Raw genomic sequence first — 13,741 nt, 5'->3', positions numbered from 1 at the left:
AAGATCTACAGCTTAATAAACTGGTCATCTGAAACATGTGATCAAGACAGCATACTCTCCCTGCAGATAAAATATTCAAGAGGAATTCAGTAGTATTTTTAAAGCCACGTTTAAAACCTAAACATAAAATAAGTGAGAAAAACTACTCAGAAGAGAGAAATGATTGACCTGCTTGTGATGCTGGAGACCTTGCCCATTTCTTTATGCAGCTCAAATGAAACACATGATAACAGCTTTGACAACTCCACACTGGGGCCATGACACGAACCAGTTCACAGCACACCATGCACTCATATTTTTCTGTAGTTAGCTGTTCAATAAGAGAACCTGTAAAAAAAACAAAAGAGATAAACTCAAGACACAGGAAGCCATTTATCAGTTTAGTCAACTGAGGGTCAGTAAGGCACTTAAGAGGTTTTAAGGGATGTTTGATTCTGAGTAAAGTGGTTGTTCAGAGTTTGAGGACAAGAAAGGGCAGGAGCAAATCAAAACTACAATGAGATTTCATCTCACTCCAACAAGGCTAGCATTAATCCAAAAAACACAAAATAATAAATGTTGGAGAGGCTGTGGAGAGAATGGAACACTTATACACTGCTGGTGGGAATGTAAAGGTACAACCACTTTGGAAATCGATATGGCACTTGCTTAAAAAGCTAGAAATAGAACTACCATACGATCCAGCAATCCCACTCCTCAGAATATATCCTAGAGAAATAAGAGCCTTTACACAAACAGATATATGCACATCCATGTTTATTGCAGCTCTGTTTACAATAGCAAAGAGATGGAAGCAACCAAGGTGCCCATCAACCGATGAATGGATAAATAAATTTTGGTATAGTCACACAATGGAAGACTACACATCGATAAAGAACAGTGAAGAATCTGTGAAACATTTCATAACATGGAGGAATCTGGAAGGCATTATGCTGAGTGAAATTAGTCAGTTGCAAAAGGACAAATATTGTATAAGACCACTATTATAAGAACTCGAGAAATAGTTTAAACAGAGAAAAAAATATTCTTCGATGGTTACAAGGAGGGGACAGAGGGAGGGTAGGAGACGGGAATTCACTAATTAGGTAGTAGATAAGAACTACTTTAGGTGACGGGAAAGACAACACACAATACTGGTGAGGTCAGCACAACTGGACTAAACCAAAAGCAAAGAAGTTTCCTGAATAAACTGAATGTTTCAAAGGCCGGTGTAGCAGGGCAGGGGTTTGGAGACCATGGTTTCAGGGGACATCTAAGTCAACTGGCCTAATAAAATCTATTAAGAAAACATTCTGCATCCCACTTGGGAAAGCAGCGTCTGGGGTCTTAAATGCTAGCAAGCGGCCATCTAAGATGCATCAACTGGTATCAACTCACCTGGATCAAAGGAGAATGAAGAGCACCAAGGACAAAGGGTAATTACGAGCCCAAGAGACAGAAAGGGCCACATAAACCAGAGACTACATTAGCCCGAGACCAGAAGAACTAGATGGTACCTGGCTACAACCAATGACTGCTCCGACAGGGAACACAACAGAGAACCCCTGAGGGAGCAGGAGAGCAGTGGGATGCAGACCCCAAATTCTCATAGAAAGACCAGACTTAATGGTCTGACTGAGACTAGAAGGACTCCGGTGGTCATGGCCCCAAGACCTTCTGTTGGCCCAGGACAGGAACCATTCCCGAAGCCAACTCTTCAGACATGGATTGGCCTGGATAGTGGGTTGGAGAGGGATAGTGGTGAGGAGTGAGCTTCTTGTATCAGGTGGACACTCAAGAATATGCTGGCATCTCCTGCCTGGAGGGGAGATGAGAGGGTAGAAGGGGTTAGAAGCTGGCAAAATGGACACGAAAAGAGAGAGTGGAGGGAGAGAGTGGGCTGTGTCATTAGAGGGAAAGTAATTGGGAGTATGTAGCAAGGTGTATATAAGTTCTTGTGTGAGAGACTGACTTGATTTGTAAACTCACTTAAAGCACAATAAAAATTATATTAAAAAAAAAAAGAAAGGGCAGGAGTATGCTGAGATAGAGACCTTAGGAAGTAGACATTCAGATGCAGAGCCTCACAATTGAGGAAACATTCCCAAATATTGCCCAGGAACCTAACAGTAGCCAAATGCCCCTTATAACACAGCTTGAGTATCCACAGGGAGGACACTGCACTGTAGGGCCTTGTCTTGCCTTCTCTGAATCCAGGAGGCTCCCAATCTACCAGATCTATGGACTCAGGCTACGAAGGGGCTTGTGAAATGGCAGTGATCAGCTGCAAGGAGCCTAAAGCCAGATAGGTTCCAATAAACTAAGGGCAGGAAGATGGTTCTAGCGGTTGCCCTGGAAGTCCTTCATTATTCACTCAATAAGCATAAGCTTGGCACCTAACACAAGGCCCATGCTAGAGTTACTAGTTTGAAGAAGACGGGGTCCCTGGTTTCAGGAGCTCATCATCTAGTGAGATAGACCAGTGTAGGGCAGCACAGAATCCTCATAGATTTATTCCTGAATACCCTCACCCACCTCCAGACCCTTTCTCTAAACACCATCTCAGTAACGTCTTTCTAGATCCCAAAAGATGAGTCCAGTTTCTTTTTTTTTTTTTTTTGAGTATATATATATTTGAGCACTTATTATATAACATTATTATTATTTGTTATCAGGTCCAAATAAATTGTAAGAATAAAGTAAGTAACTTTAAATATAACATTCCACACACTTTACGTGTATTATTTAATTCTCTCAACAAGGCACCATTTTATAGATGGAGAACTGAAGCTCAGAGTGGCTACATCACTTACCCAAGATCACATAACTAGAAATTAGAAAAGTTAAAGTTCAAACTCACAGCTATCTGACTCAGCAGTTCACATTTTAATTATCCCATAATATTGGCTCCCTTAAGATTCTTTTCTAATTGTCCAATTTAATATCAAAAGAAATACAGAACACTCTGAGGCTGTAAAGTCTGTGAGGCAGAGACGGCCTTTAACTAGTATTTTCACTGCCTAGCACATACCAGATGCTCAATATTTGTTGAATTTGTTGAATAAATGGATGAAGGAATAAATGAGTGATATCTGGTATGTTCCATAACCTCTCTCCCTTGAAAGCTGCAGGCTTCAGCAAAGTTTTTGGAATAGCTCTCTCTCTCATTTATCTGGTATGTTCCATAACCTCTCTCCCTTGAAAGCTGCAGGCTTCAGCAAAGTTTTTGGAATAGCTCTCTCTCTCTCATGAATGAAGCGTTCTAAAGACTAATGTGGGGATGTGAGGCACAGAGAGATCTGTGAAGGGCAGAATTCTAAGACAACCCCCAAGAGTCACATTCCCTTGGTGTGCACACCCTATATAATCCTCTCCCCTAGAGTATGTGTGGCCCTAACCTAATCAGGTAAGCCCTTTTAAAAGAGCATCTAGAGTCAGAGACAGAAGTCAGAAAGATTTGAAGCTGCACTAGATGCTTTCCTGTTGGCCTTGAAGAAGCAAAATGCCATGTTGTGGAGAGGGCCACACATCAGGGAACTACACATAGCCTCTAGCCTCTGGGACCTGAGAGCAAGCTCTCACTGACAGCCGGCAAGAAACTAGGGACCTCAGTCTTATATCCACAAGGAACTGAATTCTACCAACAACCAGAAGATGGTCCCAAACCTTAGATGAGATCTAATCCCGGCCAGTGAGATCCTGAGCAGAGAACCCAGCTAACCTGCACCTGGACTTCTGGCCTATGGAAACTGTGAGATACTAACTTTGTGTTATTTTAAGCCATTATATTTGTGATAATTTGTCACACAACAACGGAAAACTAACACAGTAAAAACCTGTGAGAGCCAGAACTTGAGGGGGCTGCCTTGTTTTTCTGGGCCGTGCCAAGTTTTCCACCTTTGACAGGGTGCAGTCTTATCACTTTTTTGTCACTCATTTTAGTGGAAAATATTTTTTTCCTTTCTGACAGGTTTCTGCCTTACACAGGTTCTGGCTTTCGCAGGTTTTACCGTATAGGTCTAATCAGCTTTAAGGATTAAAAGGAACAGCACTCGTGGCGCAGTGGTTAAGCACTGGGCTGCTAAATCAAAGGTCAGCAGTTCGAACCCACCAGCTGCTCCACAGAAGAAAGATGTGGCAGTATGCTTCTGTGAAGACCTATAGCCTTGGAAATGCTATGGGCAGTTCTATTCTCTCTTATAGGGTCACTATGAGTTGGAATTGACTCAACGGCAGTGGGTTATAGGCTTTTCAGAATTAAAAAATAACTCTGGGACAACATTGCTTTGGCTCACACACAAGCTGAGGTCCCAACGAGGCTTGCCTAGTGAAGCAAATGACTAGAAAAACTATAAACCAAAAAAACCAAACTCGTTGCTGTCAAGTAGATTCTGACTCATAGCAACCCTATAGGCCAGTGTAAAATCAGGCACTGGGCAAGTGGTAGCTTCATGCATTAGGCTGTACCTTGCATTAAACTGGAGGGAGACCAGGATGGTGAAGCTCCATGAGGAGAACTAGAAGAATCATGCTATTTAGCCTAGATGAAATATATACACAAGGGATGTCTTCAAATACTTTAAAAGGCTGCTTTGCAATGGGTGTGAGGTGGGCTGGGGAAAGGAGTTGAGAGAGGAATAAGCCTAGTTGCTACATTGCTCCAAAGGACAGAACTTGAACCAAGGGACAGAAATTACTTACAGGAAAGAAGTTTTCAGTTCAATGTAAGGAAAAGCTTTCTAGTAGTCAGAGCTAAATACCTAATGTTCCAAGAGTTGTGTTAGGCAGTAGGGATACAAAAATGAAAAGGACAATACAGCCTCTGTGCTCAAGGAGCTTCCAGACTAGTACAGCTCACTGACATGCAAACAAATGGTTTCCAGAGATAAGTGCTATAACAGAAGCGTGTATATGCAAGGGAAAGACATACCACAGGGTGAAAGAGATTAATGCTATATGACAAGGTCAGAAAGGTTCCTTGGACATAGGACCAAACTAGCTTTTGCAAAGTGAGTAATAATTCACCAGTGCGCTGAGTGGCAGACATTCTAGACAGAGGGAGCCATGTGTGCAACAGCATGGAAAAATGAAACAGCATGAAATCCTGGGAATAAAATGTGGTGGGGACTGAGACAGCTGAGTAAGGCATATGCGAGAATGTGTAAGTGATGAGAAGCCAGTGAACGGGATCAATTAGGGGAGTGACATGGTTCAATGTGTGCTTTAGATCCGACTGCTGGTGTAAGAGATGAAATGAAAGAGAGAAACTGGGGATGACGAGACTAGTTAGGAGCTGCAATTGAGCAGGCAAGAGATGATATAGGCTGGATATGACTGTGGTGAGTGGCAACCAGGGTCTTAAAAGCCTGTGAACAGCCATGTAAGATACATCTACTGGTCCCATCCCGGCTGGAGCAAAGGATAATAAAGAAGACCAAAGACACAAGGGAAAGATTAGTCCAAAGGACTAATGGTCCACAACTACCACAGCCTCCAGCAGACTGAGTCTAGCACAACTAGATGGTGCCTGGCTACTGCCACCGACTCCTCTGACAGGGATCACATTAGAGGGTCCCAGACAGAGCTAGAGAAAAATGTAAAAAAAAAAGAGAGAGAGACCAGACTTACTGGTCTGACAGAGACTGGAGAAACCCCAAGAGTATGGCCCCCGATGCCCTTTTAACTCAGTACTGAAGTCACTCCTGAGGTTCGCCCCTCAGCCAAAGATCAGACAGGTCTATAGGGCCAACAATAACACACATGAGGGATGTACTTCATAGTTCAATCATGTAAAGGAGACTAATGGGCACACCAGTCCAAAAGCAAAAATGAGAAAGCAGGAAGTGACAGGAAAACTGGGTGAATGGAAATAGGGAACCTGGGGTTGGGAAGGGGAGAGTGTTGATACATCACAGGGTTAGCAACCAGTGTCACAAAACAATTTGTGCATTAATTGTTTAATGAGAAACTAATTTGCTCTGAAACTTTCACTAAATCACAGTTAAAAAAAGAAAGAGATGATGTAGGCTGGAACCAGCAGTGGCAGGGGAGATATTACCAGCCCTTACCCATGTTTTTGCAACTCAAAAAAACCTTATAAGCAGACATCTATACTGCCCATTTCTACCTTTTTAAAAACCCTCGCAAAGCTATTTGTATTTTCTTACGATATATAAAAAACTAAGTGAGTGGTTACCTACTAGGAAGGGGAAGAGGTAGGTGGGTGGTAGTGGGACCTAGGCAGATGGTGAACGAGGAAAGAAATTTTTTACTGTGTATCTTTTTAAACTTCCTGGTTTCTAAATTGTGACAATATATCCCCTACTCAAAACTTTTAAGAAACAAAACCAAAAAATCTCCACCCACCTAGGTGGGTTTACCTGTGTGTGTTTCCACATTTTTTAGCACATGGTTTTGTTTAACTCGGGGGAAAGGAGGGGCTCCTTGAGGATCTGGCCTCCGTAAAGAGCATTTCTCTGGGTCAATCCTCTTGGAAGGCTTGCCGATGATGGCCATGTTCCCGTTGTCACAGGCAGATTTTGTTGGTCTTTCATCAAGATTATCTTTTGGAATGGGGGCCGTGTTGTTTCTGGGCCCTGCATTTGTATGTCGCTGGCCCTCCTGTTTTGGTGGATTCCTGCCTGGTCGTGGCCTGGCACCCTCCACTTCCCAGGGAGGCCTTTTCTGTGGATATCTTCTCTGCTCGTTGCGTCTGGCCCCATAGCCATCCAACACTCCTTTTCTAAAGGATGCATCTAAAGAGTCAGGGTGGATAACTCCCATAGGTTTGGTATTTTCAGGTCTGGCATCCTCAGGTTTCAAAGTTGCCCTGTGACCCCATTCGCATTTGGGTTTCCCCTTGACTTTTGGTCCTCTACCATAACTGCAAACAAACTGGGTTACTTTTTTGGGTTTTGCTCCTCTGGGATCTGCGCCGACAGCGTCCTTCTCACTCTCAGAAGGGCTGCGCTCTCTGGGGTTTGTCCCACCCTCTAAGTTGGCCACGCTTTCTAAGCCAGTTGTATCTGAGGTCTGGTCAGTAAGACCTTGTGCTTTCTTGACTCTGGTCTGGTGCTTTTCACTCCTCAGTTTCTGCCAAGGTTGGCTCTGAGGGCCATGGCTCTTGGGCGATTTATTAGAAGCAGGGAACTGGAGAGACGTTTGTTGACTCTTAGGTTTGCTTCCTGAAGGGTAGCTGTGCTGATGAACAGCAGAGATGTCATCATAGGGGACTTGCCTGGAAAGGTGACAGGGAGGTGGTGAACTGTAATTTCTCCTACCAATCCGATTACAGTCTAGTCTCCTTTGAGTCCCACAGTTTAGACCAGAATTTTTTTCCTCTCGAGGAATGAATTCAGCAGCATCCGTATTGAATTTAAAAGTACCTAGGATATAATAAATAGACATGTGAGTAAAAAAATTAAATTTGTTTTTCATGAAGCCCAGAAGACTCTAAGCCTTATCTAAGAGCTTTTCTCCTGAGGATTTTGTATAAAACAGGCTCTTAGTGAGGCCTATGTTTCCTATGAAGGTGATGAGTTCAAGATGCTTGTGGAGAATTGATCATCCCTTGTGGCTTTTATAGCCACAGTAATAGCCACTGACTGCTGAGAGTTGCAAAGTAGAAATGCTCATCTGGGCCTGTTTATACCTGTATTTAGTTTATTAAAGAATTAAAGGTCAGCAAACAGTTCAGGGGTGAGACATCAATCAGCTGGCTCCGTGTGGTCTTCCAAAACCCTAAGGTAGCATTGTGTAATATCAACTACACAGGCTTTGGAGTCAAACAAAACGGGTTTAAAGTCTGCCCTCCAATTTATGGTATGAGCTTGGGGAAATCACTTACTGCTTTTAGCCTTAGTTTCCTCATCCGTGATATAGGATAATATTTACTTCAGATGGTTATTGTGGAATTTAAATAAGATTTCACATAGATAGTACTTTGCATAGTGAGTATATTAGTTTCCAGTGCTTTCCCACAAGAATATATTTTGGGTTTTCCATACATAACCTCTATAATACAGCCTAGAATCCCAGGATCTCAAAAACTACGCACATTCTCCTTCAACTTTTTTTTTTTTTTTCCTAAGATGCTTCTTGGTAAAGGCAACTCAGTCCCTGAGGCCTACAGGGGAAATGATATAGCTGAAGATACAAAGCTAGTTAGCAGCAAAATCATGACTATGTATAGCATATAAACTATACTATGAACTGATAGGACCTGGAAGACATGAGTTTAAGTAGGTGCTAATCACTTATCGTGACTTTATGCAAGTTACCTTATCCCAGTTTTCTCACATGGAAATGGAGATAGTAACAATCCCCTATATTAAAGAGTTGCTATGAAGAGTAAAAGCAACTTAATAATATATACAGAGTGATTTAAACAGTGCTTTATTATTGCTGTTAGGACCACAGACTATCTGAAACACACAGACTAGTGCACAGGTGGGTGCAGTGCAGAGTCCTGTAGGTTTCAGGTTTCATAACAACGCCAAACATTTATTGGGCATGTGCCAGGTATGCTTCTAAGCACTTTGCATGCATTGACTCATTTAACCCTTGCATTCCTGATGAGAAAACTGAGGCACTGAGAGGTTATGTCATTTGCCCAAGGCCACAGAGGTATTCCAAGGCAGGGTCAGAATTCCAAGCCAGACTTTGTTGCCCTAGAGATCATGCTCTTACACTACTACAGTGACAGAAAGAGGCTGGGGAGTGGGTACCACAGAAACATACACGTAAGAAATGAATAAGATCATAAAGGTCGTAGGGTAACCTCTCACTCAATCCAGGACTGTTCTTAAAGCTTTCACACAGGCAGAACTCCAGGACTGGGGCAAAGGAGAGCCTTACAAAATGCCAAGAGGATTTGACAAATTCAAAAGGTGGCAGAGAAGGTGTTCTGGAAACCTAAGAGAGAACTTAAAGGTGGGAATGGGTAGGCAGAACAAAGTGGGTATTGTGCAGTTCTCTCCTGCTTAAAGAAGCCAGGCTGGAAAGAGGGTTCAGGTTGAAGAGAAGGGAGTTAATGCAACTAAAACAGTCAAGTCAGAGTTAACAGACAGGGCAGCAACTATTCATATGTGTTCCACTACACATGAAGTTTCAGGCAAAGCCCTCAGAAAAATGCTCAAGAGACATCAAGAGGAGAAAAGGGCACATGAATCAGGAAATGGGACCATGGCAAAGATCTGAGAGGGTCTCTTCTTTCGCTATTCTAAGTAGTTGGAAGCTACTCAATAAACATGCCATTTCATCACCAACTACAAGTGGTACGCTAGGTTCAAGATAACACAGCAGGTGTCCAACAAGTGGGTGGAGAACATAGAGAAATCTAACTGGTGGATTATAAAGTCCAGAGACAGCTGGCATTGGAGAATCTTGTCCATGGCAGAAAGATACCTCCTGGACTGGCTACTTAGTCAAGGACAGGGGATGGCAAAAGCACTACACTTTGAGTAGGGATGGGGTCTGGGCTAGAGATGATGCTGAAGTAAGAATGGAATAGAAACCAAGACAAAAAACAGACTATTGCACATGAAAGGGAGTGGAGATATCTTTGGACTAGTGGACTTTGCCTCAGTAGATGCATCATGGGGTGGAGGTAGTAACAGGGGGCACAACACTGGAGGCCAACACTATGACTCACAACCAGCCCCTACTCGACTCTACTTCAACATTGAAAGGTATGGAAATGGGTCAGATGTGAGCCTGAAGATAGGAAGATTAGTTCATCCAGTTTAGATCTGGGAAAGAAAAGGATGGAGATAACAACAAAACACCAGCCTAAGAAAAGGTTCCCACCCCCAAGATGACTTAATACCTCAGTCAGGGCTAGGATACAGCAATGAGCTTTCCATTGAGATCATAAAAGTCAGAGTAAACTCTCACTCAATCCAGGATTTGTCCTGAAAAGTTTCACAGAGGCAGAATTCCAAGGGTGAGGCAAACTCAGCAGTGAGTTTTCCGACTTTTTTGATGAGCTCCACAGCAATAAGTATATTTTACCTGCCACCCAGTACACAACTACATAGGTAGTCTTCTTGGAGTCCCAACAGCCAAGAGGTACCAGAACTCTGACTTAAACCTATGACTGTTTTCAAATGCCATGATGCAAACTGCTGCCCTGTTTTCAGACAGAGTGGCTCCTGAAATCAATTTAGTGGGCTGTGACAGACATTATTTTAAACAAAATAGAGTATAGGGTTTATTGCAGATAGTAAGGACAACCATTGCTTCCTGAAACTTTTGGGTCACTTTTATATTTACGTGTTGGAAACCCTGGTGGCCTTGTGGTTAAGTGCTACGGCTGTTAACCAAAGGGTCGGCAGTTCGAATCCACCAGGCTCTCCTTGGAAACTCTATGGGGCAGTTCTACTCTGTCCTAAAAAGTCGCTATGAGTCGGAATCGACTCGACGGCAGTGGGTTTGTTTTTTTGGTATGTGTGCAATAAAGTTGAGATGTAAAATGTTTATTTTTGCTCACTGTCCAAAAATTTTGTAAAACATTGATCTAAGGTACAGTCTGAAGAAAATGAAAATAGATGTTATATTAACAAACTTCGGTGTCTTTACACACGGAGGGAACTCAGGGCGAGGAAGTGAACGAACAATTATGGAACAGGGACAGCACAGGGCTGAAGCCTTCACAGAAATATATTTATTTACGCCCAATTGACAGATGGGGCAACTGAGTATCCGTCACACAACGAGTTCGTGGCAGGCTGCGATTGGAAACCATGGATCTTAGGCTCCCGCCCGTGTCGCTACCCCGAAAGGCAAGAACACATCGTAAGAACAGTGTGCACACTAGCGATGCGTTGGGAGTCCGCCACTCGGCAAGGGCGGTGACCCGGCCTACATCGGCCGTCTGGGGCCAGTTCGGCCGCTCTCCCAGAACCGCCAAGAGGAGCCCCGTTTGAGGGCGTTTGACGGCAGCACTCCCACACGGACTCGCTGGGTGCGGGACAAACCCCCTCTTCTCGGGACCAGGCTGCCAAGCTTCACGATCCAATCAAGGTTGGTCGGGGTCTCGGTACTCACGGCACGCGTGCCTTGGCCCTTCCGAGTCACTATTCCCAACCCGAGCACAAGCCACTCGCGACAGTAATGGCTGGAGCCCTTGGACTTCGTCATTGACCCGATTTCCGTTCTCCGAAAGGGACCCCATCCCGCCCGGGCAGGAAGAGTACCTGAGACAGGAGGCGCCTCCGCCATCCCGTGCCGCAGCACCTAAAGGGAGCCCTGTAGCCAAGAGAGCGCTGTCACCCGGTCACGTGTCCAGGACTTCCGGCGCCGCGAGAATCCTAGCACTCGCGCGCGGGGTAGACGAATACAGAGGTTGCGCCGCCGGGAATCAACGGGGCGGTGCGCCGGTGACGTCAGGCGCATGCGCCAAGTTCCAGGCTCAAGAAGGTGGAGAGGGTGGGACAGCAGAGTGATTTGCGATAATGGTGACCTGCGTAATCATTGTTGTCTGAGCTTCACTGCATTATTTTGTCCATACCCTCTGCCCCCATCCCCAACTTCAACTAGTCTTCAACTTCTGGAGTCAACTCAGATACCACCTTCTACTTTCCTAGAAGTGGTATGATCTGTTTTACATTAAAGATTTCTCTTCCTTCCGTAGTAAGAATGAAATGCGCGGGGGTGCTGAAATGAGTAGACCGTTACATTTTTGTATTAGGCTAATGAAGAAGATTATGGTGGCCCTGGTCTAGGCAAATGTGATGGAGAGAAAAGGACAGATCTGAGGTAGAGTTGTGATGTAACCATTATCCAGCTTCCAGACTTTTGCCGAACCAACTTGTCTAATATGATAGCTCATTGTTTTAATTTGCATTTCTGTTGAACATTTATTCATATTCTTAACTTTATTTTGTTGTTCTTGAGAATATACGCGGCAAAACATAACATCAATTCAACAGTTTCTACATGTACAATTCGTTGAAATTGATGACATTCTTCGAGTTGTGCAACCATTTTCACCCTCCTTTTCTGAGTTGTTCCTCCTCCATTAACAAACTCTCTACCCCCTAAGGTTCCTGTCTAATCTTTCCAGTGGCTCTTGTCAATTTGATCCCATATAGTTCTTAAAAGAGCATAATGCTCAAGACAGACATTCTTTACTTGTTAAGCTAAACTATTGTTTGGTTTTCAGGGGGTATTTTTGATTTACTGTTTAAAGATTATCTCAGTCAGGGCAATAGTTTCAGGAGTTCATCCAGCCTCCATGGCTCCAGAAGGTCTGGAGTCCGTGAGAATTTATGTTGTTCTGAATTTTCCCTCTTTTGGTAAGGATTCTTCTATAGAATCTTTGATCAAAATGTTCAGTAATGGTAGCCAGGCACCATCCAGTTCTTCTGGTCTCATGGCAAAGGAGGCAGTTGTTCATGGATGAAATTAGCCATACATTCCATTTCCTCCTATTCGTAACTCTAAGGAGCCCTGGTGGTACAATGGTTAAAGCAGTGGGCTATTAAACAAAAGAAAGTGGGAGAAAGATGTGGTAGTCTGCTTCTGTAGAGATTTACAGCCTTGGAAACCCTATGGGGATGCTTTGAGTTGGAATCTACTGGAGAGCAGTGGGTTTGGTTTTGGGATTCCGGACTCTCCTTCTGTTGCTTTAGGTGAATACAGACCAATTGTGCTTTGGATAGCCACTGGCAAGCTTTTAAAATCCCAGGAACTACACAAGGAACTAGGAGGTAGAACAGAAGCACTAAACACATTAGGCCAATTAACTGGAATGTCCCATGAAACTATGACCCTAAACCTCCGAACCAAGGAACCAAATCCCATGAAGTGTTTTCTTGTACATAAGCAGCCTCAGAGGCTACCTTTTTTTTTTTTTTTTTGGTCGTTTTCATAGGTATATTTGCCACACAACTTTTGCCAATTCAACTTTGTACAGGTATACAACTTACTGACACCACTTAACAATAATTGGATGTGCAATGAGATTTTCCCATCACCCTAAACTGAAACTCAGTACTCCATAAGCAATAACCGCCCACTCCCCTTCCTCTGTCCCTGGTAACCACTAATAAACTTTGGTCTCTATACATTTGCCTTTTCTTGTCTTTTTATCTAAGTGAGGTCATATAGTATTTGTCCTTTTGCGATTGATTTTTCGCTCAGCATAATGTCTTCAAACTCCATCCATATTGTAGCATGTATCGAGACTTCATTTCTCCTACTGGCTGAGTAGTGTTTTATTGTATGTATGGACCACATTTTGTTTATTCATCTGTTGATGGGCATTTAGGTTGTTTCCACCTTTGGCTATTGTGAATAGTGTTACAGTGCTACAATGAACATTAGTATACAAGTCTCTATTTCAGTCTCTGCTTTCAAGTCTTTTGGGTATATACCTAGTGGTCATATATTTATATTTTTTAATAAGATGTACTTGAATTTATTGAGTCCCTAGTTGGTGCAAATAGTTAACATGCTAACTGAAAAGTTGAAGGTTGGAGTTCACCCAGAGGTGCCTCGAAAGTAAGTCCTGGCCAAAAAATCAGTCATCGAAAACCCCACGGAGCATAGTTCTACTCTGACACACATGGGGTCGCCGAGTCGGAATCTACTCAACTGCAACTGATTAACGTACATGAAGTCTTCAGATAAACACAAAGATCCAGCTTTGAGTTCTGAATTCACAGTAGATTCCACGTGATAAAGGCTTAGTTCAAAGTCACATACAATAAACCTATCAACCTGGCGTGCCCACAAAACATCAGGTTTGGTACCACTCATG

At 43.4% G+C, this 13,741-nt stretch overlaps 1 protein-coding gene across 5 annotated transcripts in view; it reads right to left on the bottom strand.

Annotated features, from left to right (window-relative positions):
• Positions 1-11,311, bottom strand: part of NFX1 (nuclear transcription factor, X-box binding 1) — a 60,840-nt gene extending 49,529 nt beyond the window's left edge. For all 5 annotated transcript variants that reach the window (XR_007518789.1, XM_049897052.1, XM_049897054.1 and 2 more), the window contains exons 1-3: positions 11,175-11,311; positions 6,360-7,364; positions 169-327 (exon numbers count right to left, since the gene is read on the bottom strand). Coding sequence is in view for 4 of the 5 variants with exons in the window: in XM_049897052.1 (XP_049753009.1) it covers positions 169-327; positions 6,360-7,364; positions 11,175-11,199 (1,189 nt within the window). In the remaining variant the exon portion in view is untranslated. The remainder of the gene's footprint in view (positions 1-168; positions 328-6,359; positions 7,365-11,174) is intronic.
• Between the last annotated feature and the right edge of the window lie 2,430 nt (positions 11,312-13,741).

The sequence above is a fragment of the Elephas maximus genome, chromosome 9 (genome assembly GCF_024166365.1).
Source record: "Elephas maximus indicus isolate mEleMax1 chromosome 9, mEleMax1 primary haplotype, whole genome shotgun sequence".
Taxonomy (NCBI): Eukaryota; Metazoa; Chordata; class Mammalia; order Proboscidea; family Elephantidae; genus Elephas; species Elephas maximus.
Note: the sequence above shows the minus strand (reverse complement) of the source record. Positions and strands in the feature narration are given on the sequence as shown.